Below are 26,938 nucleotides of genomic sequence, written 5' to 3'. Positions count from 1 at the left end.
TCCCCAGCACACACCTATCCTAAACAGTTGGCCCAGGGAAGACTTGATTCCTGTCAAGGATCAAACACGGAATCTGTAAAATTCACTATAAAGATAAAAGGAGGGAAGTAACATGAAAAAAATAGATGGAAGGTAGAAAGACCTTCTACTTTCCAACTATTTTTGGAAAATGGAAAAATGTTACAATGGAACAAAGAGGTGTCAGCAAACATTTCATCCTGAACTTAAATAAAATTTAAGTAAAATCTAAGTAAAATAATGAAACAATTTCTTATGAAGCAAGGGCCTAAAGCTAAGTTATAAGAACTCGAGAAAGAGACAGTAGACAAGAGGAGGAGGTAAATACGACCTTCAGAGCTCAGGGAAGAACTGGAAGAAAAATCAAAGAAATCAAGACAAAAATGCCAAGAGCACAAAAATGAAGAGACAGTGATGAGAGCACAGTAAGGGACACACAGGATGGAAATGAGAGGAGGGAGGGATGGAGGAGAAGGAGGAGGAGGAGGAGGAGGAGGAGGGGAGGGGGAGGAGGAGGAGGAGGGGAGAGGGAGGAGGGGGAAGAGAAAGAAGAAAGAGAGAAGGAGGGAGGAAGGAGGGAAGGAAGAAAACAAAAAACTGTTTTAATTAAAGAGAAAATGATATACATATAATCTGTATATGTATATATTTATATATATACACAAAATTATGCATATGTGGAATTCCTGAAAGAAAACCAAACTAACAGAACAAAACTAATATTGAAGAATATAATTCAAGAAAACTTTCCTGAACTGCAAAATATAAACGCAGATATTAAGAGAGCATGCTGTGGGGGTACTGGGTGGCTCAGTCGTTAAGCATCTGCCTTCAGCTCAGGTCATGATCCCCAGGGTCCTGGGATCGTGCCTTGCACTGGGCTCCCTGCTCAGCAAGAAGCCTGCTTCTCCTTCTCCCACTCCCCCTGTTTGTATTCCCTTTCTTGCATCTCTTTCTCTGTGCCAAGTAAATAAATAAAAATCTTAAAAAAGAAAAAAAAAAAAAAAGCATGCTGTGTACCAAGAAAAGAAAAAAAAAAGAAAGAAAGAAACTAACCCAGCCAGTCAACATCAAGATAGATCCCAGTAAAGTTACTGACTTCAAGGATAAAGAAGGTACTCTGGGGCAAAAAGATCAAGTCTCTCTTAATGGGGAAAACATCAAGCTGGCCTCGGACTTCTCCTGAGTTCTATCCAACTCTAGACAATGTGTGAGATGGAATATATCCAGCCTTGCAGGCTCACTGTGCAGCAGAGGGAAAGAAGGGCAGCCTCGTGGTGGGGAGCCTGGGAACAGTGTGCTCTCTTGCTATCCATGCACACAATGCAGGCGGCTGTGATGTGAGAAAGGGTCAAGGTCTTTGGATCAGACAGATCTGAGCCAATCCTGGCTCCATTTCTCCAAGCTCTGTGATCGCGGGTCATTTTATATCTTTGCATCTCGGTTTCCACATCTGCAAAACGGGGACAATAATTCCTGCCTCTGGGGTGCCTGGGTGGCTCAGTGGGTTAAGCCCTTGCCTTCGGCTCTGGTCATGGTCTCAGGGTTCCTGGGATGGAGCCCCACGTTGGGCTCTCTGCTCAGCAGGGAGCCTGCTTCCTCCACTCTCTCTCTGCCCTCTTCTCTGCCTACTTGTAATCTCTGTCTGTCAAATAAATAAATAAAATCTTAAAAAATAATAATAATAATTCCTACCTCTGTGTATTGAGATAATATGAAGCCAAGTGCTCAGCACAGGGCCAAGCGCACAGTAGGTGATTAACACACAATTATTATTTATGTTTAGTCTTTGAAGTCAGTCCCTCTTGGGGCACCCGGGTGGCTCAGTGGGTTGAGAGTCTGAGTCTCCATTTGGGTCAGGTCGTGATCTCAGGGTTGTGGGACTGAGTCCCAAGTCCGGCTCTGTAATCAGCCGGGAGTCTGCCTGAGATTTTTCTCTCTCCCTCCCCACCCCTTCCTCCCTCCCCCTCTGTCTCCCCCCCCCCCAAATTAAAAATAAAAATCATTAAAGTCATCACCTCCGTTCCGGAGCTGTCCCCACCCCCTAAGCCCCTACGATGCTGGGGGTACTGAGGAGTCCCATCGCAAGGAGTACCGTGGCTGCTTGTGGGATCCTCCCGGACATGAACTGGAAGAGGGTCTGCAGTGGGTCGTTGGCAGCCAGCGTGCTGGTGAAGCTGCAGAGAGAGGCGACCGTTAGGGACAACCACGACAAGAGAGCCTCTTACCCATTGCCAGTGGGGCAACAGCTCCCCTATTTTTCTATTTGATTTCAGCAGCTTCTTTTGGGACATGAATTTCTCTTGGCCGCTCAGCTGTGCTTCTGCCACTCCTACTTTTGGGGGGCTTGGCAGGATCTTCTTTCTGCCCCACTCTCCACACAGAACACCCTGTTGGGGGACACATCCTACACTTTGGCCGGACCCCCTAACTCTTAAGTAACCATTTCTCTAGGTTTTCTTTGTCATGGAAAGAATGCCCCCCACGTTTCACGGGTGCCTGGGGAGCCCCAGCAGTCAACCCAAACCTGCTCTCCGTGGGCCCCTCCACCCACTGGGCCCCCTCGATTCCCCCTCCCTGGAAGCGGCCCCCTCGTGCCCCGCTCCCAGCACTGCGGGCTGACTTCTTTCATGCACAAGCACTAAATAGCCATTTCCAGTAACCAAAGAGGCGTAGAACAGGGACCAGAAACGATCCTGCTGATGACAAACCGTGGGATATGCTTAACAAGGATATAATAAGCTCTATAGCCGATCGGAGTTTTAAGCATACTCAGTAAGAGATATTCTTCACAATTCACTGGGTCCCATCAAAAATCAATGGCCCAAGGCAAAAATCTGTAGCAGAGATGTATGCTGTAACGTGGGGTTGTGGGATGTTCATTTCCAAAACCCAAAGGAGAATCATCCCTCAGAACATGAGCTCGGAGCACCTATTATAGGAAAACTCCAGAGCTCCCTACCCGCCCTGCGCACAACCAAGTGCGCAGAGGCGTTCCTGGTCCCTGCCGGGACTGAGGGTTAGGGTGGAAAAGCCAATCCGCGGATGGAGAGGGCAGTGTGACAGCCGTGAAGGCAGGTGCGATCTTCTCAGCCAACGGCCTAACAGCCAATTTATGGCCAATTTAAACTTGACTTAAGCTGTGAGGTTCACAGTTTCACAGCTTCTACCAACACAGGAAGAGGAACATTTTGAGGGAACGGATCCAAGCCTGCCCCTTAGGGGAGGGGATCCCCAGCCCTCCCCACCCCCGCCACGCGTCTGTCCCTGCCCTCCCACGGATCTGGCTGCAGCCCGAGGGGCTTACTCAGAAACCCTTCCTTCTCCAGCACCCTGACCCGCAGCTCCTCCACTAACTCCCACTTACTCCAAACTCCTGGCCATGTAGTCAGCCTCCCATCTTATCTTGTCCTGGTTTGGGCATTCTTCTTTGTCTCAGTGTGCTGGCATGAGCTTTGACTAAACACAGCCCTTGGATCTTGTCATCTCCCCCTGCCCGAGATGAAGACTACGGCATCCAATCCCCAGTCGTATAATATGTTCCCACTGTTCCTGCTGCTCCCCCATATCCCAACCTTCCTCTCAGCGCCCACATTCCCCACTGCAAGACTAAGCAGTAGGCAGCTCCTAACTCTTGGGTCTAAGCACCTGTCAGTTAACCATAATTGGCCCCCTATACCCTCATTGATGGAACTATCTAAAATAGCTCCTCCCAAATAGAACTACCAGATTGTAGAAACCTACGTAATTCTTGGAACACACCCTGAGAAATATTACTAAAATGTTTATTTATCAAGCAGATAGAAAGAATGTGTCCAGGTCTAGGTTATAAGAATCTAGAGAAGCCATTTCCTACATCCGGGTCAGAGAAGAGAAATTGGAAAGATGCTTAGTGTGTGGGGGGCTTCCCAGGGCATCCTGCTTTTCTCACCCCCCACCCCACCCATTGTGGGGGGAGGTTTCTCTGCTCCATTGGTCTCCTTGGCCAGTGTCCAGCTCACTCACCCGCTCATGACCCAGCTGTAGGTCCTTGGGTCCATCTTGCTGGACAGGAACAAAGCGTGGCCCCACAGGTGGTTCTTCATGGCCCACTCCAAGGCTTCCTGAAGACAAGCACACATTGCTTTCAATGCGGCCCTTCTTACCTTCCTCTACCCACAACACGGGATGGCGTTTGGGTACCTGAGCCATATTGGCTGGGTTCCCGGGAAGACTCAGAGCCTCATCTGCAAGGGCAACAAAGGAGCTCTAACTGGCACGTATTTCTAAGATGTCCCTTCCCGAGCCTTCACTTTCTCAAACCCATTAGGCTATTAGCTGCCCCTCAGACACAGTTTCCAGTTAGCCTTATCTGTTAAGCAGACATCACGCAATGCTTTTAGGAACCTAAGCACCTCACCCCAAGGACTGAGCCTCAAAATACAGGGAGCAAGTTGATATTTGTGAGGACACGTTAGAGGAACCGTTTGTTTTTTGCAGCCGTGGTGGAGACTGCTGGTTCCCCACCAAAACCCATGCTCCCCTTCCTGCACTGAATTTCCTGCCTCCCTTGCACCTAGAAGTGGCTGAGTTCCAGGCTGCGAATGGGAATAGAAGTGATGTGTGCCGCTTCCACACCTGCTCCTAGAAGCCCCTTGACCAAGCCTCCCTGCGCTTTCCCCATCAGGCTGCCTGGAAGAAAGATGCTCAGGCTGAGTCCTTGAACTGCTCCGTGGAGGAGGGATGCCCCGCTGTTCTGTTCACCTCCCGGGATTCCCATAGGACTAGAGAGAAGCTGCTACTGTGTTTAAGCCAGTATGCATAGCGGTTAACCCACGCCGCCTAGCATTATAACTAATTGCTTGTTACCTACCAACTGTTTGTTAACCATCAACTCCGTATGCCGAATGAATGACACAAATAACCTGGGGAGATCGGTTAGAAGCTGTAAATTTTAACACACACAAAGACACGCTCACACACATCTTTTCATTCAATTTTCAGAATTATTTAGTAAGAGCTTAATTTCTACTTGAGGTTTTGACTGGTATTAATCATTTCCTTAGTACTCAAAAATAATGTGATTTTTGGACAGGAAGTCACTAATGAGGTAACTCGAGCTCCAGGTGCAAATCCCAACATCTCCCACACTATCTCCTTTGAAGAGAGAGCGCAAATTTAAACCACCACCATTGGGAAATTCAGTCTCACATCTACGACAGGGAAAAATGACCTTGAGTTACTCTTTTCATATGTTTAACTATTTCACAACAGTATTTTTTAAAGGGAATTACTAGCAATTGGTTGGGAATCACTACTTTGCTCAAAAACTTGCATCAAAGAGTAAATGAAGAAATTGAGAAATTATACTGAGGATATTAATCTCACACAGTGTCAGAGAGGAGACACCAGTCAAATATTCATAAAGATATAAAAGATATCTGGGACTCTAGCTCCTCATGAGCCATTCTGAACTCCCAAATAATCCTCCTATCCCCTGCTCACCTTTGGGTCCAGGTGTGACAGGTGGTGTGGTGGATGGTTAGAAGTCCAAGGTCAGACATCAGGCTGTCTAGATCTAAACACTGGCTCTATGACTCAGTAACTTTTCTCATTTGCAAGTACATAAAACAAGAATAGAACCTAACCTACAGGGTTTCTATGAAGATAAATGAGGCAATTCATGTAACATGTTAAATAAGTGTTGGTACATAGAAAACATTTTTAAAATATTCACTTTTGTTATTGTTATTATTACAGTCATTACTGAATCTTTCTTAAGGAAAGAGATTATTACAGATCTATCTCTGTATCCCCCACTGGTTTCAATGCCTTAGAAGTAGTGACTGCTTAATAAATATTTACTCAATAAATATATCCCTGGTGAAATTGCAGGTCCCTACTATATAATGAACAGGGGATGGCAGGTATATGATCCCACTGATTTTCACTGAGTATCATGCCTTGTGCTCACTTAACATCTTTGGGGCACCTGGATGGTTCAGTGGGTTAAGTGCCTGAGTTCAACTCAAGCCATGATCTCAAGGTTCTGGGATCAAGCCCCACATCTGACTCTTCCCTCAGTGGGGAGTCTGCTTGTCCCTCTTCCTCTCTCTCTGCCCCTTCTCCCACTTGTGCTCTCTCTCAAATAAATAATAAAATCTTTTAAAAATAAATAAAATATAGCCTCATACACAAATAAACAGAGATTAAAAATTCAAATGTAAAGGTAAAGTCACAAAAGTACTTGAACTTTATTTTCATAACTTAATTTTGAAGTAGGAAAGCCTTTCGAAATATCACCCCAAAAAAGTAATTGTGTACAGAAAGTCCTAAAAAAATAAAGAGCTCCTACAAATCAATAAATGGAAATAAAAAATCCATCAGAAAAATGCAGAAATTCAGGCGCCCGGGTGGCTCAGTTGGCTGGACGACTGCCTTCGGCTCAGGTCATGATCCTGGACTTCCAGGATCGAGTCCCGCATCAGGCTCCCAGCTCCACGGGGAGTCTGCTTCTCCCTCTGACCGTCTCCTCTCTCATGCTCTCTCTCACTCATTCTCCCTCAAATAAATAAATAAAATCTTTAAAAAAAAAATGCAGAAATTCCATGACAAAAAATTCACAGACTTAAAGATATTAGACTTCACTTATGATAAGAGAAATGAAAATAACTACACTGACTTAATATACATTTTTCACCTCTCAGATTGGTAGATATTAAAAGCTTAGAAACACACTGAGTTGGTGAGAGTGGAGAAACGGGCACTTACGTATTGCTGTTAATTGGGACAACCTCTAAAAAGGCAATTTGTCACTATTTCTCAAAATTTCAAGCCATATACCCTTTGACTCAACACTTCCATTTTCGGGAACTATTCTAGAAATCATATATATATCCTCCCACATGGCAAAATGACTTTCGTTGTTACTGCAGCATTATTTGTAACAGCAAAAGACTGTTAAATCACCTACATGTCAATCTATCAGGGTTTAGTTAAATTAATTATAATTTATCTTTAGAAATATATGCAGCCATAAAAAATAATGAAGATGGTATTTGTAGGTTAAAAGGAGCAGGAGTCAGGATAATGTGGCATGGAGGCCAAATTCAGCCCACTGTCTATTTTGGTATAGCCCACAAACTAGGGATAACTTTTCACATTTTTAAATGATTGAGGAAAAAATTAAAAAACGAGTAATACTTCATTACACGTGAAAATTATATATAATTCCAATTTCTATGTCCATACATAAAACACGGCCACACTCATTCATTTACATATTGTCTGTGGCTGCTTTTACTTGACAATAGCAGAATTGAGCAGGAGCAACTGGTCTGGAAAATCTCATACATTTATTGTCTGGGGCACCTGGCTGGCTCAGTTCAAAGATGATCTGACTCTTGAACTCAGGATCATGAGTTCGAGCACCACATTGGGTGTAGAGATTATTTAAATCAATAAAATTTTATACACACACACACACACACACACACACACACTGTCCTTTTATAGAACATTATTGCCAATCCCAATATAGAGTGTTTACCAAGATATTTTGTTGAATGGAAAAAGGGTGAAGAAATGGTAGTTAGAGGGTGCCTGGCTGTAGAGCTTTCAATTCTTGAACTTGGGGTTGTGAATTTGAACCCCATGTTGGGTGTAGAGATTACTTAAAATCTTAAAAAAAGAAGAAGAAGAAGAAGAAGAAGAAGAAGAAGAAGAAGAAGAAGAAGAAATGGTAAACAGTAAGCTATTAAAAATGGAGAAAATAATTATATATGCAAAAAATACCTTTGGATATTTCAAGACAGCATTTCTGCGGCCAAGAGGATGGGAGGATTATTTTCTCCACTATATCCCCTGTTATCCTTGAGTTTTGAATCCTATTGGTTCAAGTTGATTTCAATCATACATTCCATTATTTACATTTCCTTTAACACTTTTGTAAAATGTGAGGGACAGGTGGCTCAGTCGGTTAAGTGTCTGATCCCAGGGTCCTGGGATTAAGACTCCTTGTTCAGCAGGAAGCCTGCTTGTCCCTCTCCCACTCCCGCTGCTTATGTTCCCTCTCTCACTGTCTGTCTCTTTCTTTCTCTGACCAATAAATAAATCTTTTTTAAAAAAGATTTTTGTAAAATGTGAGTTCAATTTCAAAATTAAATGAGGCAAAAAAATAGGAAAGTAAATTAAAAAATAGGTAAATATGTGGTGACGAATATTATTAATTAACTCATGGAAAGGATCCTTTCACAATGTACTTGTGATATTTGTATATCAAACCATCACATACACTTTAAATATCCTACAATTTTGTCAAATACTTTGGTTAAAAATTTTTAAATAAATAATACAAAGATTAAAATTGTCTAATTTACATATCAAAACATCATTTCATCTGTTGAATTAAAGTATTCATTATTGGCGGGCACCTGACTGGCTCAGATGGTTAAACCTCTGCCTTTGGCTTGGGTCATGATCCCAGTGTCCTGGGATCGAGTCCCACATCAGGCTCCCTACTCGGCAGGAAGCCTCCTTCTCTGTCTCCCTCTGCTGTTCTCCCTGCTGGTGCTCTCTCTCTCTGTATCAAATAAATAAACAAAATCTTTAAAACAAATAAATGAATGAATAAATAAATAAAGTACTCAATATTGGTAGGTACACAGTAGATATAGCTAGTGGGGACATCATTTGTAAACAAACTTTCTGGAAACTAATTTAGGGTAGATGTGAAGAACCTTCTAAAAGTGCAGTAAATAAATAAATAAATACAGAAGCGCACATACTGTAACCCATAATTCCATTCTAGGAATTTATCCTTGAAAAAGTAAGAAGATGAGCCAAAGATTTATATAACAAGACATTCAAATTGTGTAATTTATAATAGGCGACAGCACTGTAGGTAGCTTATATATTCAAACAGTGAATTAGATAAATAAAACATTATATATTCATATAGTGGAACAGGGTCCATTTTTTAAATGGTACATTTTAAAAATGTACCATGGGAGTATTATACCATAAAAATGCCATGGGAGTATTACACCATATAATCTTATGTGAAAAAATTGTATATGTAATTTAATTTTATTTTTCCTATGCATGCATAGAAAAATGCTAGAAGTAAATATATCAAGATGTTAACAGATGTTATCTTTTTTTTTTTTTTAAAGCGGAGAGGCTGCTTCTCTTTCTCCCTCTGCTGCTCCCCCTGCTTGTGTGCTTTCTCTCTCTGTCAAATAAATAAATAAAATCTTTTTAAAAAAATTATTTATTTATTTGAGAGACAGGGAGAGCAGGAGTGGGAGGAGGGACAGAAGGACAAGCAGACTCTCTAGTGAGCGTGGAGCCCAATGAGGGACTCGACTCGGGGCTCAATCCCAGGACCCTGGGATCATGACCTGAGCTGAAGTCAGATGCTTAACCAACTGAGCCCCCAGGTGTCCCAACAGGTGCTTTCTCTTAGTGATAAGACTATACAGTTTTTTCTCTGTGCCTTCTGAATGTCTTAAGTGCTATAAAAGAGTATCTATCCCTCATATAACTGGGAGTGGGTGCAGCATGGAGGGTGCAGCACACTTGCCTTCTTCCTTCCATAGTAGAGCAGTTTAGTGAATTTCTCTACGATCTGTGCAGGTGTCTCCACGCTGGGGGGAATCTCCCCGGTGAGCAGGTTTGGGGTCCCTGAGCTCAGCACCGGCCAGTCCTCATCGGTCAGGCTGATGAGATTGGCCACCGGCGGCTGCCTCTTGTACTTCTCCAGCTTCTTGCAGTCTTGCATCAGCAGCTCCGCAATGTCGGACCCCACCATGGACTGCAAGGTAAGAGGGTCATCCTGAGGGAGAATCCTATTGTCCTCATGTTTGCAGCCCCAGCACCAGAGCCCCTGCCTTCTCCATGAGGAGGTGTCCAAGCAAACACGAGACTCTCCTTTCTTGGATGGTTGTATTTCAAACTTCAGCTTCACTCTCATACACTCTCAGGTATTTTCTGCCTGGCGGGAGCCACAGACCCTACCAGAACTATGCACACTCTTACAGGTATAACCCAAGAACTGTATGATGACCCCAGGCCCATGGAGGAGGGCAGGGAAAAGATTATCGTTAGCCAACGGGGCGGACATCTGAGCAATTTTTTCCCTTAGCCCCATTCGTCGCTTCTTTAATATTATGTTTCACAATCATGCGAAAAGTCATCTCTATCCCAGAGAGATTTCCACTGTAATCCAGCCCGCACCTGCCCACCGCTCAGGGCGATCAGACTTTACCCCGTTCTGCCGGCAAAGGAGAACCAACAATTGCCACAGTAGAGCCGAGTCTCTGCTCCTCTGTGTCTCGGATTTTAGGCTCTGAGCTGCTTTCTGCTGGCAAAATGTCATGATGTCTACCTTGTGTACATCTTCCCTATGGAGAGATTCAGGGAGAAAAGAGTGAGAGGCAGACTCTGTCTCCACCCAGGACCACAAGCTTCCCGCTGCATTGCGAGGATGCCAGCAGAGCGGGGGCACTGAGAGAGAAGCCTCATAACCCAGGGTTGGGGGGCCGCTCCACAGAGATTCTCTCCATTTCACAGATGAACAAACTGAGGCCCAGGGACAGCATGGGACAGCAGGCAAGAGAGCACACTTTGGAGTCAGACAACCCTGCATTTAAATCCAGCCTTCCACTTCTCAGCTTATACAAGGTTCTTATCCTGTCTGAAACTCTGCCTTTTCCCTGAAAATAGGGATAATGAGAAAAAAAAACTACTTCCATACAAAAGGAATTAGCAAATTTTTTATCGTATACTAAGTAATCAATAAATGGACAATATTATTTGGTCAAGGTCATTCAATAAAATCAATCACATTGGGGGACGCCTGGGTGGCTCGGTGGGTTAAGCCGCTGCCTTCGGCTCAGGTCATGATCTCAGGGTCCTGGGATCGAGTCCCGCATCGGGCTCTCTGCTCAGCGGGGAGCCTGCTTCCCTCTCTCTCTCTCTGCCTGCCTCTCCATCTACTTGTGATTTCTCTCTGTCAAATAAATAAATAAAACCTTTAAAAAAAAAAAAAAATCAATCACATTGGGACCAGCCCCCTAGGCTCCCACAACCAGCGCAGTGCTCTACCCCACAACCTGTGCTCAAGAAGTAGACTCAACGCTCACTTTTACTTGAAGGACCTGTCAAAATACTATGCGCTTGGGGCACCCAAGAAAGCTCAACGGGTTAAGCGCCAGCCTTCGTCTTAGGTCATGATCTCAAGGTCCTGGGCTCAAGCCCTGCTTTGGGCTCCCTGCTCAGTGGGGAGTCTGCTTCTCCCTCTGCCTCTCGCCAGAACCCCAGCCTGGCTTGTGCTCCCCCCCCCCTCGCTCTCTCAAGTGAATAAGCAAACTCTTGAAAAAAAAAAAAAAAAGTATGGGCTTTTCTTGGCAGCAGAAGCTTCAGGTTAAGAATAAGTTTATATGGTAGTGATGACATAGACAGGACTTCCTTACACTTAAAGCTGACACAGCGGTGTTCCGTCATTTCCCAAACAGCAAACTAAAACTCAGAGAGGACTAACTGACGTGTCTGCCATGGGACCTCTAGTTAGTAAGATTCAGGGACCCAGGAGCGGTGTCCTCAGACTCCTGCCAGGACTCTCTTCACAGCAGAGTGTCCTAAATATTGACCAGAAACAGGAGTAGGAACTCAGAAGCAGTTCTAGCTCAATCCTGCAGAGGGCAGACTTGCACGCTGTCCAGAAACTCAACCGGCACCAGGCTATTTCTCCCTCCAGAAAAGGCAAGAATTTTTTTCCCACTCTGAACCACTAGGATTTCCCAGGCTGTGCTCCACTTTTCTACCAGTACCTATTAAGGACTCAGAATGGTAAAACCTCCTACCATATAGCTCCTCCAAAACAGAACTGTTTTCAGATTTTTAATCCTAATTCTTCTCTCTGCCCTTCAACTATCAAATTGCTTGTCAAAATGGCTCAGGCTACATTCATTTCTATCTTGTGGCACAGAGTATTCTACTCCATGGGGGACAGACATTTTCTTTCAAGGAAGCCAAGAACAAATCCCCTAAATGCTGAGCTGGGCAGGCAGATTTTGTAGGTTCAAAGCCCTCCCCTGGCAGCTTTTAAGATATTTACCTGATCAGAGGTCCTGAGAAAGTCCTCAGCTCTTCTTGTTCCTCAGAGTAATTAAGAATAACCTGGATCGAAAAATCAGATTTAGCGTTTGAGACTACGTCCACCCAAAGCCCCTGTCACCAAATCCAATAACAGAACCCATGGTTATGGTCCTATGATGTGGCTTAGAGCCTTGTGGAGGACACAGGAGGACAAAAGGGAGTCCTCCAGTTGCTAAAAGGGAGCCAACACCATTTCAGGAAAAACGTAATCTAGCATCACTTCTCTGAAAGAAGATCCCCACCCTTTCCTTCCCAAGACACTCCCCCATTCACCAGTACATGGCCCCGTTCCCCCAAAAGCTCCCCATTCCCTGAGATGCCCAGGCTCAGGCAAAGGAAGCCAGTAGGCAGCTTGCCAGCTTCCTGGGACACAGAATGTCTCTCACCTCCATGCTGTGCAGTTCTACAAGGGCCGTTTGTCCATCTCTGGGAGAACTGGGACCCACACACACCAGCTGGCCTCCTGGCCCAAAACTCACAGGCACATGGGGGATGTAGAACTTCATGGGATCCTTGGGACCAGGCGCCGAGACAGCCTCTGCCCAACAGACACAGGCACACCCTGTTAGCATTGCTGCGACTGCTTGTCCTGACTGCAGGACACGGCGGCTGTGTTTCAATCTAGATCCCACCTGGGCCAAGATAAGACTCTGGGCAGGTGGCGTCATTAGAAGGAGTGTGCTCCAAGTCAGAATTAAACCTCTCAGAATATGTCAGAATTCAAGGTGGAGATCCATTGGTTTGGTCCACCTGGGAAAGCATGGGGCCCAGGCACCCCATCATGGCAAGAGGCTGGTATCTCCAGTGCTGCCTCTCCCCGCCTGACCCTGCTAGGAGCAGTGTTCCCTTCCAAGAATCCACTCTGATGCAACCTCCAGTACAAGAGAAGAGGTGAGAAATGGAGCCGGAATGGCCTGTCTGCCCAGGAGACCGCTAAGTGTAGATGAGGTAGGGAGCCACTCTCGGAAGGACGGAGGGAGGGTGACTTCCCCCGAGGTTGCCACCCAGCCCTCTTCTCCCCAGACTTCACCAGCTCCTTCGATGGTTCAGTACTCACCGGCCTGATCTGGACTCCAAGGTGCCGGCGCTCTGGGCTCGTACAGCTCTGGGGCATCACCCATGTACTGGCTGAGCTCGTAGGCGCTGGAGCTGAGCCCGGACTCATACTGCTGCAGAAGGTTGGACTCGTCAGCCAGGAGTGGCTGGAAGTTACAGATAATCAAAACACATGGGAAGAATGAGCAGCACTTTCAGATAGATGGCCCTCCTGTGTGTTCCTCCAAAGCAACAAAATCGAAACTTTCAAAGGAATACCTCCAATGTGGATGTGTCGCAAGGAAAAGAAGTGCTCATTTAATTGAAGGTGTTTGTGAAAAAAATGAATGATGGCCTCGTGGAAAGAGTGTAGACCTTGAGGCCAGGGGACCTGAATTCAAATCCCAGCTTTGTCAGCGCTCCTGGCTGGCTCAGTCAGTAGATCATGCAACTCTCGATCTTAAGGTTGTGATCCTCACAGTGGGTGTAGACATGGCTTAAAAGTAAAATAAACAGATCTTCAAACCCCAGCTTTGTCAACACCAGCTGTGACCTTGGATGAAGGACATGGGCTGTCTGAGCTCAGCACCCTCATCTGTAATATAATCACATCTGCCCTGTGTAGGTAGAGTTCCAGTACTTCTTCATGCATTCATTCACCAACTGTTGAATGAGTACCTACTATGCTCTAGGTTCTGTGCTTTCTCTGGGGATACAGGTGTACAAGAAATTCATGGAATTTTATCCTGGGAGGATAAACAATAGATAGGAAAGCTCTTTGCTCACTGTAAAAGGTTGTGCTTACATGTGTGTGCCGTTCTTATAGGCATATACTGCATGGTGTGTGCCCTGCCCTATTGTTAGGTATACAGATGAAAATGTTCTCGAAACACAGACAGCTCTCAGGGCTCTTGGGTGGCTCAGTCAGTTAAGCATCTGCCTTTGGTGCAGGTCACAATCCCAGATATTCTCCCTCTGCCTCTGCCCCTACCCCTGTTTGTGCTCTCTCTTCTCTATTTCAAATAAATACATAAAATCTTAAAAAAAAAAAAAAAAGCAGACAGATTGCATCATGAAAACAAAATTAATATGACTGTCAAAAATCAAGATCCTGTCTCTGCAGTATCTTAGAATTAAAAGATTCTAGCAATGTCCCACTTCCTGGGTAAACCAAAATGCCTGTCCCCTGGGGTTACTGGTGACAGCCTCTCCTCATGCCCCACAACTTGGAGCGACTTGGGTGACGCTTCCTGATCCAATCAATTTGAGAAAAATGCAAAAGGGCCAGATCAGGGCCCAGACCCTTAAGATTGAAACAGGGAGGTGGGAGAAGGTAGAGGTCTGAGGGGAGGCTCTGCAGAGAGGGGAGAGTGGGACCCCTCGGAGGGCTGGCTGCTAGACATCCCATCCCAAGGGCCCCGCCCTGCCACTGCCGCAGTGTCGGTTGTGACTGCATCAGCCCACAGCCCCCAAGTCACTTCAGACTACCTTATCCTTCTGGGTTCCAGGTAGCAGACTCTCCGGAACTAGGTCCCCAGGCCACTCCTGTCCAGTGTTAGAAGCAGCGCTGTCTTTATAAGTGTTCTGACCCTTGGATCTGCAGCAAAATGACAGCAGCAGGTAAGGGGGGTCCTGGGTTAGCCAGCAAAACTGAGCTGCTCTCCACGGACGCTGCTGGGCTATGAAGCGTGGGCAGCGTCAGGCTGGCCTGAGTGCCACAGGGAAAAAAGTGTTGCTCCCTTTACTCCCTGCCCCCCCCATCTACTAATATGAGAAAAACAGGAGCTCCTGGGTTCCACAGTGCAGCTACTAGAAGCCACCCCAACCCCCACGGAGGAGGGTTGGTCCCTATAGCCAGACATCCAGGACTGACTTAAATCAGAGCTGCTAGGTTGGTGAGGTAAAGGGACCAGGCCTCCTGGCATCCAGGCAGGTGCTTGTGCAAAAGGCTCCTTTCTGCTCACCAGAGCCCAGGGGACATCCCATCCTTGGGGCACTGGAGTGCACAGAAGAGAAATGCCCCAGCCTCAGCCTCAACCCAATTCTGGAAACTTCCACAAGACCTCCTCTGCTCTGAGGCCAACATAGAATTAAGGCCCTCCTGTAGGGTGAACCTCAAGTAACCTCACCAGGGCTCAGATGACCCCAAGTTTGGATGCTGTCCGTCAAAGTCAAGGCTCCACTGAAAGCTGGCCTGGGCTGCTCCACATCCCAGTGGTCGGGACAGAAGCAGACAGGGTTCTGGAGATGGAGACCAGCACCGGAGGCCGTAAGACCCGCCTAACCAAGCCTGAGTTCGGCCGCACCGGGCTGAGCTGGCCTTTCCTTTCATACTTACAGACTATTCCGGCTGTCATGATGCTGCTCAGTCAGGTACTTCTGATCTCGGTGGTCTTCCTGCCAGATATAAGGACTCTCTTGCCTTGGCACTGCACCCTCAGAGAAAACAAAATGAAGACAGGTCACTTCCTGCTCCTAAAAGTTCAGGGAGACCGCAAGCCGTGGAGCTCCGTTATTGGAGCACCGCGGCTATGAAAATGTATTCGCCAAATTGGATACAATTGGGAAGTGAGAGCTGACGATGAAGCACAACGGCACGCCCCTCAGTCCGCCCTGAATCGATGAGCTGGGCTCCATACAACTGTCAGAGCACAGGGACCGTGTGGATGCGCATTCTGTGTGCAAACAGGTTTCCCTGGGCTGGCAGGTCAGAAACTGCCAAGAGCACATCCCTAAAACCTTACTATCAGTGACGGGAATAAATTCCTGTTGGTGCACATTGGCCACCCTCAAGGTCGGTGACGATGGGACTCATCACAGCCCAACCGCACACTGGACAACTTCATTGTTAAGAACTGATTTCCCGGAGGACCTGGATGTCTCAGTGGGTTAAGCCTCTCTGCCTTCGGCTCAGGTCATGATCTCAAGGTCCTGGGATCGAGCCCCACATCGGGCTCTCTGCTCAGCGGGGAGCATGCGTCTCCCTCTCACTCTGCCTTCCTTCCTGCCTACTTGTGATCCCTATCAAATTAGAAAAAAAAAAAACAAAAAAAAAAACCTGATTTCCCTAGTTAAAAATAGAGCTACTGTCTGACCCAGCAATTACACTGCTGGGTATTTACCCCAAAGTTACAGATGTCGTGAAACAAAGGGGCACCTGCACCCCAGTGTTCACAGTAGCAGTGTCCACCACAGCCACACTGTGGAGGAAGCTGAGATGTCCTTCAACAGATGAATAGATAAAGAAGATGTGGTTCATGTATACAATAGAATATTAGCCATCAGAAAGGATGGATACCCACCATTTACATTGACGTGGCTGGGACTGGAGGGGATTATGTTCAGTGAAATAAGTCAAGCAGAGAAAGACAATCATCATATGGTTTTGCTCATATGTGGAACATAAGAAATAGAGCAGAGGACCATAGGGGAAAGGAGGGAAAACTGAATGTGATAAAATCAGAGAGGGAGACAAACCCTGAGAGGCTCTTGACTCTGGGGAAAAAACTGAGGCTTTTGGAAGGGGAGGTACGAGGGGAGATGAGATAACTGGGTGATGGGCATTAAGGAGGGCACATGATGTCACGGGCACTGGGTGTTATATGCAGCTGATGAATTACTGAGCACTACCTCTGAATCTAGTGATGTACTATATTGGTTAATTGAATTTAAATTAAAAAGACGAGAGAATTGACTTCACTGTTACTTGGTTAGAGACTATAAACTTGGCTATAAGGAGTAGAAGAAAAAATGTGGATGAAGTGGAAACTGGCTATAATCCCATTAACGTGATGGTAGGTCCAGTACTATCACCACCACGTACAAAGAAAAATGACTCCTTTCTGTCTCTTCTCCTCAAGACATCCAGCAGGAATGTCTTTGCTGTGACCTGCTGTGGCCTCTGCAACCAAGAAAGAAGTGAGTGAGGACAGGGATTCCACTTCAGCTGGCCAAGGTGGGCTCTGAGCAGGCCCCGTCTACCAGATCAGCTGTGTCGCCCTGTGGGCCCCTTGAAGATTACTGCATACCTCTTTCTTCCAGCAGCTGCTGCGGGTGTCCATGATAGTAATAATTTCCATAAGCATATTCTTCCCTTAGGGCTGGAGAATGATAGCTCCGATACGGATCCTCGATGCCTGGCCTAAAACACCACAAAGAAGGCCAGCTGGTCAAGGGTGAGTGTGGTAAAGAGAGAAACCGGCGGAGGACTTGACAACTTCACAGGACAGAACTGTGACCTCAGTCTAGAACTGCTTTAAAACCAAGTTAATTCTAGAGCCTATAAACAGAAGATCCAGAATCAGAGCAGGAGTAGGGCCTTTGTTTCAGAACGAGGCTGGGCTTTTTATAGCAAAACCATAGCCAAACGTCTCATTTTCCTTCCCCATGACTCCTCCTTCTCCTCAAATACACCCAACGAAGTGACGATGTTATGTTAGAAAACCCTGCCCTGATTTTTTTAAAGATTTTATTTGTTTGTTTGTTTGAGAGATAGAGTGAGCAAGTAGGGGGAAGAGCAGAGGGAGACGGACAAGCAGACTCTACACTGAGCATGGAACCCAATGCAGGGCTTGATCTCACAGCTGCAAGATCATGACTTGAGCCAAAATCAGGAGTCAGATGTTCAACCAACTGAGCCACCCAGGCGTCCCTACCCTGTCATGATATTATCTTAGAATACCCCTTCCTCAGATGACTGTGTAGGTGTCCAATATGCCACTGTAATTCCCATGCACGTTACGTACAGATGGAAATGAGATGAAGAAGTCATGTTGGACTGTCTTAAATCTGATCGCCTTTATTGCCTCTGCCCTTAACATCCCTTCCTTTGAGAATTCAGTACAAGAAGATTGGGGAAAGGAATGCTGTGTTTCTAGTCTCTTTACCAAGCAATAATTCTTTAGTATTTCACAGGAGCAAATGCTTTATAGTAACTGTCACAATTTCAACCTTAAATCTGTAGGCAGGTGAATATCGCCTCACTTGGAAAAGCCGAAGTGAAACATAGATGGCTTCTAATATTCCATAAAATATTAAATCCTCTGCTATCAATTAGAATTCAGGAACAGGGGGCACCTGGGTGGCACAGTGGGTTGAGCCTCTGCCTTCAGCTCAGGTCATGATCTCAGGGTCCTGGGATCAAGCCCCGAGTCGGGCTCTCTGTTCAGCGGGAGCATGCTTCCTCCTCTCTCTCTGCCTGCCTCTATCTGTCAAATAAATAAATAAAATCTTTAAAAAAAAAATTCAGGAACAGATTCTCCTATAATTACTTCACTGAGATTTCTTTGTTCTGAACTTGGAGGCTGCAGCCTTAGACCCGCTTTCTCTGAGGTTGATTTCATTTTCTAAAACGTTCCCATGTATTCATCCAACACATATTTGTTCCAGGGGTCTATCACACCCTAAATTCTGTTGTAGGAACTGTGTCTCTTCTTGGTGCTGGTGGTGTCAACGCTCACAACGCTAAGAACTTTTTATAGGAATTTCTAGGACAGACTTTTCCGAAATCTACTAATATTACCTTTTGCAATCCCAGAGCAAGAGGGAGTCATCTTGTGCCTTGAATCCGCCGTTCTTTCTACCCCTGCCCTGGCCCCAGCCCCCAGTCACACTGCCATCGCCTCTTTACGAAGCCCCATGAGGGGACAACAAGGAGGGAAATACTGTTTACAGTCACAGAACTCCAGGTTGGGAGAGGAACATGTTTAGGGAAGTCCGTGTAATCGGGTAGAGAAGGAACTAGAAGAAAAAGAGCAGGAATAAAAGGAAAAGGAAGAAGGAAAGGAACAATCTATTCAGAAGCACTTAAGAGTTGGGTGAATTCCAAGCTCCAGAGCCATACCTTGAATACAACTGGCCGGGATAACCACCTTCATAATAGTCAGCCCCGGACACAGGCCAAGGCTTGTCCCCAGGCCTGGATGCATAACGAGGCTGCTGGTGGTCTGTCCTGGGGTCCTGCTGTGATGCGGGGCTCCTATGGGTGTCTTGTCGCTGATGGTACCTCTCTCCATTGTGCCAAGAGTGAGGAACGGCCCGATGAATTCCCTCTCTCTGAAGCCCTCGGTCTGGATCCTTTGCTGGAGCTGTGGGCCTCCCCCGTGGCTGTGGTGGCCACTGGGGAGCCCAAAACTCCATCCTTGACCCTCAGAATTTCCCTCGTATTTTTAGTCAGTTGTATAGTTATTTCTTCTTCCTGCAGACCAAAAACAAAACAAAACAAAACAATCACCATTTAGGTTTATATCCAAACATGATGACTGATTAGGTTTTGCAAAAAAAAAAAAAAAAAAAAAAAAAAAAAGCACCTATGGTCCTCAAAATCTTTTTTTTTTCCTTTGTTTCTTTCTTTTTTTTTTCAAAATCTTTTATCTAAAACAAAACACATAGACATGTCTGGAAAAAAGGTCAAGCAGATACACGAAATAAATAACAGGCTAGGGGCGCATGGGTGGCTCAGTGGGTTAAAGCCTCTGCTTTTGGCGGCTCAGGTCATGATCCCAGGGTCCTGGAATCGAGCCCTCCATCGGGCTCTCTGCTCAGCAGGGAATCTGCTTCCTCCTCTCTCTCTGCCTGCTTGTGATCTCTGTCTGCCAAATAAATAAATTAAATCTTTAATAAATAAATAAATAACAGGCTAGACAATTATGTTGATGTTGCATTAAAAACTAAAAAGTGTCTTTGGAGCAACAATAGATGTGGGAGGCAGGGGAGGCAGAGAACAGGCAGAGATAAAGCTCCAAAACACTAGCAAAGTATTCCAATTAAATACATGTTTGTTCATTTATCCCATCAGCAATGATTCCTTCAACAATTACTGTGGAAGCCCTCGGCTATCAGAGAAATAGGTGAGCTGAGAGCTAAGCCAGAGTTTAAACCCTAAGTCTGCCACTTATTCACCAGTTAATTTTCTCAACCCTCAATTTCCTTGAGAAACAGAATGGGTAGCTTTGCAGGAATATTGTCAGAGTCAGTGATAACTTATGCAAAGTGCCCAGCACACTGCCTGATACACGGTAATTGTTCGTTTTAACAGTAGTTGGTGTTACCAGAGATAAACTAGGGCAGTACGAATGGATGAAGACATTTCCCAAACAAAAAGAAGCTGCTTAAATTGACCTTAAGAGACCTCTTTTCTGAATCCTTAACCACTTAGAAGAACAAGGCTTTGTAATGGGGCATGGTTGTCTCTCCTCCAAGAGAGTCAAGTTTGGGATTGTTCTAAAGACCAACTAGACAGCCATGTCTCCGTCATATTCCCAGCTGGGAACTTTTTTTTATTAAATTTTTTATTTTTTATTACCTTATGATGTATTATTAGCCCCAGGGGTATAGGTCTGTGAATTGCCAGGTTTACCACTTCACCTAGCTGGAAATTTTTAAATCTGGAAGTCTTCCAGCATCAAATTAATTTTCCCCACTTATTTTTCAAGATGAGAAATAGCTCCGAAGACGTTGTCCTCCAAGTTCCTCTGCCCCTGTATCACAGAGGAGCACCTGCCTGCAGCTGTCTCAAAGAGAAAGCACGCATTAGCCCTTACTGGTGACTTGGGGATTCTCCTACATCAGGAGAATACATTAGCTCAGTCAGACCCCATGTTTTTTTCTCTCGTGGGAACTGTTTAAGGCTGAAAGATTCCGATCAAATACAGTTAACTCGCTCCCACTCCTGAAACTCCCAACCTAACATAAAAACATTGTATCAGAACATAAGGTCAAAGGGTATATGTTGAAATCAAGATTTCACTGGACTTGAATGCTGTGAACCCACCAGGGTCCACAGCTATGAGCCAAGAGCTGCGAACAGAACATAGAGAAGAGAAGTGCCTTCTACCTCAAGACCAGTTAGAGCTCAGAAAAACTCATACCTTCCTTCCTGTGTCAGCCCCCTCCCTTGAAACCAGCCAGGTGCCATGCAAGCCTTTTCCAGCAAATCCCAGCAAAAGCCAAATTCTCCAACACAGTGAAAGGGTACATGGGCCTTTCCATGGAATTTAATACCACTTGGACAAAAGTAAGCTCAACAAGAAGGAAGCCTTTTTCGCCTTGTCCCCGGATTTTTTCACTAGATAGCCCTTCTTCGGTCGCAGAGGCCCAATACCCCATCTCATTGCAGAAATCACTGCATATCAATCGCTGACATATCAACTCCCATAGGTTAGACCTCAGGTTATCGTTAAGGACCCCAAATGAAAAGCACCCACGATTCTCTAAGTGGAGACCTCAAATCTACATTGACAAGCCACACTTTTGCATTCCTGTAAGTGACCCTCCCTGGCCCCAGCAAGGGTGAAATTGCCTTTCCTAATCCGATAGTACAGCACAGTCGAGACAAAGAGAGCAAAGGAGCTAGCGTCCCCACGCACCTGCTCGATGGCTTCCCCATTCCTCCAGTGCCGCTTCCTTCAGCACTCTCCAGGCCCAAGAGTGTCTCTCTCCTCTTGGGGAATGTCAAAGTCCAGGTGCCACATCTACCAAGACTCACCTGGCCTTCAGATCTCCAGCCTGTCAGGTGTCTGTTGCAACCGCCAGCCTGCATAGAGTTGATTCACGAGGGTAAAGTCCAGCCCCACTACCTTGGTTGGTCGGTTGGTTGGGGACAGGGCTGCCCGGGCGCATTTGCTCAGAACCCTGTGGGAGGCTGGAGCTGAGCCCATGTCACTTGCATCCAAGTCCCAGAGCAAACAATGAACAGAGACAGCGTGGAGAGGAAATGCAGAAAGCCTGAGGCAGTCTGGCCAGGAGAAGCGCACCACCTCTGGGGTGTTGACTCAGGGCTCTGCCGCTGCGGGCTCTAACGCTCATCCTCTGAGGCTGTTTCCTCCTCTCTCGACGACGGATAAGGGGATGGGGGCCCTGGGTGACTCAGTAGGTTAAACATCTGCCTTTGGCCCAGGTCTTGGTCTGAGGGTCCTGGGATTAAGCCCCGCATCATGCTCACTGCTCAGCAGGAAGTCTGCTTCGCTCTCTGCCCCTCCGCCCATGACCTCTCTCTCACTCTCTCTTAAATAAATAAAATCTTTTAAGGAGGGCGGCAGAGCCCTCACTGGTGTGTAGTAATCACCTGGTATGTCTGGCTCAGGGTTTTCTCATTATTGTTTCTTTCTGTTGGGTTCTGGTTGTGGCGGCAGGTAGAAGGCAAAATGAATGCCTGATATTGAACTAAAGGCATTGAGAAGTTTTCTATTACAAAAAGAAAATCATTGTTTGCATTTTAAAAATGCATTTCTTCAGGCAAACATAGAGAAGCTTATGTCCGATTTTGAATCACTGTTTTAAAATTTAGCACATCGTCGTGTTAGATACCTTAAGCTTGCATCATGTTATATTTCAACTATCTCAATAAAGCTGGAGGGAAATAGATAGAATTCAGAATTTGCTCTAAAAAGGCCCAAATCACTTACTCTTTCTTTCAACAAACACTTACTGAGGGCTTATTATGTGGCAGGACTTGAGACACAGAACTATGAAAGACAGAGTCCTTGACTTCAAGAAGCAGGAGAAAGTTAACCTCTCATGTTACTACTAGTCCGGGGAAAACCACCTTGGTGGGTCTCATGGTCAGAGAAGGTAATGTACCTAAGCTATAAGATTTTGTCTCAGACCTTCAGCTGACTCCTAGCTTTGGCTGACTTCAGCTGACTGCCAGCCTGGCAGCTGGGTATAGCATCTCTGATCACAGGTGAGAAACCCCCCACGGGTAAGCCATTGGCTGTTCTGCCATTTTTAATCCTCCTGAGAAGGGGTACTAGAGAAGGACACACACATTAGCTCCAGGAATCAAAAGAGGGCTGATTATGACATAGACCCATGTATCCAATTATGTTTCCAGTACATCACGGTAATATTCCTGAAAATCTGATATAACTCTTTTGGCTAATGACACGACGCTAGTCCTGTCCTGAGCACCAGCTCGCAACATTACTGGAATGTTAACTCTGAAAGGGACTTTGAGATTATTCTAGTGACTTCACTTGGTTGATGATAAAACTAAGTTCCTGAGAAGTGAAGTGACTTACCCAAGACCACAAAGCTAACTGGAAGCTCGGTCAGGATTGCAGTGGTAACCTGAAGTTACATTGCACCCAGCTTCCAAGAGCTGAATTAAGAACATTCCAGAATGTTCTTAGGAACATTCAGGAACATTCAGTAGTTAACCACTGATACCTGCAATCCATCATGGTGGGAGGATTTACACAGAAACTCCCAAATACTACAAAGAAAGGTGGTGGTTGTTGATTTCAGAGGGAAAGTTAAACAGCATACTAAGGATGACCCCGAAGTCCTCCTTCCTGATTCAGTGTTCTTTTAACGACAGAATTATCATTCTGTTACTAGCTTCCATTGCACATCTCTGGTTTAAAGATCTAGCCCAATTATTCCAAATGTTCCTTTTGTGAATCCCAAAGCATCTCTAATCATCTCAAGTGTTATTATGAAACTCTTCAAATACTCACCAACCAAAATTAATTTTAATTAGCTTTAATTATTCTATATCGACATATGGCAGACAACAGTATATGGGTCATGGAATGAAATAGATCATGGTGGGATCTCACCGCTTCAAAGGTTTGGAATTTATCAACCTCTGCCTTTCCTAGCCCCACATACCTACAGTTACTAAATCTTTCAAACTAGCAGCTCAATTCCTCCTGGTTTCTAACCAAATCTGCACAGCTAGATAGTACAATAGCAGTTCGTCCCCACCAGGAGGTGGGCTAAAATTAGTCCTGTCACCCCAAATCCTAGTGGCAATGCCCTTGCATGATCCCATAGTCTTCCAAATGCTAGAATAGCTACAGTCTTCACATTATCCCCTTCTCTAGGTGTCCTGTCCTCATGCCCAATTCTTGCTCTCCATTCCAACTCTCCACTGGAATTGGAGCCCAGGCCTCTGGTTAATTGATGTGAATTTCCTTTCTCAGTCTCTCTTCCCCTTTCCAAATGCCAGGCCACTGACAAAATTCTTGCTTCACATAGGAGCAACTATCCTGGTCGGACACCTGTCTAACAAGAGTATCATCGCAGCTAGTAATGTTGTTACTCTCTCCCCACAGGACTAGTGCTGATAGATGTGAACACCCACCTGGCTCCAGGTCAGGCTGGCCAGGAATACGTGAGCACTACGATTTAGTGACTGCCTACTCTTGCAAGGGACAGACAGCCCAGCGGTGGAGACGCACCCCAAGCTTGACCCCATTCCTTTACTAAAAGTAAAATTTTAGAAAACAGACTGAGAGGCCTTCTCCAACAGGTTAACAGTGATTATTTGTCTGGATCATGGGATGGTGGAGGATTTTTCTCTTCTTCCTTATCCATCTTTCCTAACTCTTCTATAATAAACATGTTATTTTTATTTATTTTTTTTAAGATTTTATTTATTTATTTGACAGAGAGAAATCACAAGTAGACGGAGAGGCAGGCAGAGAGAGAGAGAGAGGGAAGCAGGCTCCCCGTCGAGCAGAGAGCCTGATGCAGGACTCGATCCCAGGACCCTGAGATCACGACCCAAGCCTAAGGCAGCGGCTTAACCCACCAAGTCACCCAGGTGCCCCATAAACATGTTATTTTTAAAGAAAAAAAATCAACTAACATTATTTTTAATCAATACTTGATCCAAATGTGTTGTGATCATGTCAGCAACAATTATGCTCTCATGGGCAACAATTATGCTAAAAGGGATAGGAACACCTCAGAGTGTCCAAGATTGGTTAAATGTTCAGTCCACTCTTCTGGAAAGAAGATTCCAGAAGTCATTCATTCACTAAATAAATGTTTATTAAACATCAACTATATGCTCAGCATTGTCACAGGCATAGGAGATAAAGATAAATAACATATAATCCCTCCCTGTAGAAGCTTTCAGTCCAGTGGGGCAGCAGTGGGGAGAAACAAAATATATAGACACAGACTATGTATATGTTTAAATAAAAAGCATATACACACACACATATATATGTATGTATTTTTGCTTATAAAACAGAATCAACATGAAATGATACTCTGTTAAATGTAGAAAATGAAAAAAGAGAAATGAAGGACAATTCCAAGTTTCCAGGCTGTTGAGAGGGGACCACGCTGCCTTTTGGGGGGATAATAATCTCGGGAGAGGAGACAATTTGGTGGGGGAGATGGCACCTTCTGTGTTGCACTTGCTAACCAAGGGACCTGTGGGCAGTGGTAAGAGTGGTTAAGAAATAGCCGAAGCTGAGAGTCTGGAGCTCAAGACAGAGGTCTGAGGAGGGAGCCAGGGTGATTGAAGCCACAGGCATGGGTAGTGCTGCCTGAACAGTGCTGGGAATTAGAAGACAGGTCCTAGAGAGGAGCTCTGAGGAACACTGACATGTAAGAGCTGGGTGCTGAAGGGGAGCCCATGAAGGAGAAGAGGGAGGGGCCAGGAAGGTAGGCAGAGAGCGGGGGTGGGGGGGGGGGTGGATGGTGTTCCAGGAGCCAGGGCAGGTGATGGCTCCAAAACGGGAGAGTGGTCAACCACGCCGACCTTCAGGGAAATGTTGAGACAGGCAACCAGCGGGAAGTGTTCTCCACATGTGGATTTGACAACAAGGAGATTTGATGGTCATAACCGGAACCATTTCAATGGAACGATGGCCAAGGGAGTGAGGAATTCAGCACAGAAGTCACTTGCGCAGAGAACGGAAAGTAAGGAAAAGGAGACTGCCAGGAAACCCCCTCTGTCTAGAAGAACAGGGACAATCGCTAGGGTTGCTACAGGACACTCAGCTTGGCAAAACCAGGTTAGTGTGGACAAGACGAAAGGGAATCCCATGGTGATTCCCATGGAGATTCAGAATAGAAACACAGATGTTGAAGGAGTAAATCCCCAAAGAGGCTGGATAGATGGGATCTGGAGTATAGAAACAAAAAGGGAACCCAGCTAAGAGGAAGGACACCTCTCTCTTTAGAAAGGGAGAGGGAGGTAGAGATGAGCACAGATGGGCACCAGCTATGGAGAATTCTCCATGGAATAGCCTGCCAAGTTCCACTGGCTGGAGATCAGGGAGCATTTGGTATGGGACTTGATTCTAAGGGTTTGCTTCTGCCTGCGTGGAAGGTGGGAGTGCACAGGAACACATGCTCAGAGGAATGAGCAGGTTGGAAACGCAGCTATTACTGGACACCTAGATGAACTCGAAGCTCCATGGGCACCCTGCCCAGGTGTGCTTCGTTCCATGCTACACCTGCCAGCGGTGCCCAGCACGGTGCCTGACATACGACACAGGCTCAGCAAAGTTTTTATTTATAAGTGAGTGAACACCTCGCACTGACAGCAGCAACAGCCTGACCATCTAATTCTACCCAGTGGTTTTCTTTCTTTTTTTTTTTTTTTTTAAAGATTTTATTTATTTATTTGACAGAGAGAAACCACAAGTACACTGAGAGGCAGGCAGAGAGAGAGAGAAGGAAGCAGGCTCCCTGCTGAGCAGAGAGCCCGATGCGGGACTCGATCCCAGGACCCTGAGATCATGACCTGAGCCGAAGGCAGCGGCTTAACCCACTGAGCCACCCAGGCGCCCATACCCAGTGGTTTTCATACCCTGAACATAGGACTAAATTTTAAGACTAAATAGTTTCTAGAGAAAGGTAAAGAGAATGTTGAGGCAGTAAGTTCAGGGGACTGACCAGAGAGCGGTTAAAGGATGGCATGTGGAGACGAGACAGAAACAGATGCAAATTATCTGCACACCTTGTAGAACAGAGGTCCCTATGTATACTTAAGAGTCACACT

General features: G+C 45.7%; 1 protein-coding gene across 7 annotated transcripts in view; it reads right to left on the bottom strand.

Annotated features, from left to right (window-relative positions):
• Positions 1–26,938, bottom strand: part of SEC16B (SEC16 homolog B, endoplasmic reticulum export factor) — a 57,964-nt gene that overhangs the window by 20,418 nt on the left and 10,608 nt on the right. Inside the window, exons 1-12 of one of the 7 annotated variants that reach the window (XM_082703817.1) lie at positions 23,211–23,231; positions 19,034–19,387; positions 17,220–17,332; positions 15,530–15,620; positions 14,680–14,788; positions 13,214–13,358; positions 12,543–12,694; positions 12,116–12,177; positions 10,265–10,400; positions 9,577–9,811; positions 4,024–4,117; positions 2,114–2,195 (exon numbers count right to left, since the gene is read on the bottom strand). In XM_082703817.1, the coding sequence (XP_082559943.1) occupies positions 2,114–2,195; positions 4,024–4,117; positions 9,577–9,811; positions 10,265–10,400; positions 12,116–12,177; positions 12,543–12,694; positions 13,214–13,358; positions 14,680–14,788; positions 15,530–15,620; positions 17,220–17,332; positions 19,034–19,329 (1,515 nt within the window). In that variant the 5' untranslated portion in view covers positions 19,330–19,387; positions 23,211–23,231. Of the gene's footprint in view, positions 1–2,113; positions 2,196–4,023; positions 4,118–9,576; positions 9,812–10,264; positions 10,401–12,115; positions 12,178–12,542; positions 12,695–13,213; positions 13,359–14,679; positions 14,789–15,529; positions 15,628–17,219; positions 17,333–19,033; positions 19,388–21,557; positions 21,720–23,210; positions 23,232–26,938 lie in introns of those variants that run through there. The other 6 variants (XM_082703816.1, XM_082703820.1, XM_082703818.1 and 3 more) reach the window with 6 other exon arrangements.

This window comes from Mustela nivalis, assembly GCF_964662115.1.
Source record: "Mustela nivalis genome assembly, chromosome: 16".
In the NCBI taxonomy this organism is placed as follows: Eukaryota; Metazoa; Chordata; class Mammalia; order Carnivora; family Mustelidae; genus Mustela; species Mustela nivalis.
Note: the sequence above shows the minus strand (reverse complement) of the source record. Positions and strands in the feature narration are given on the sequence as shown.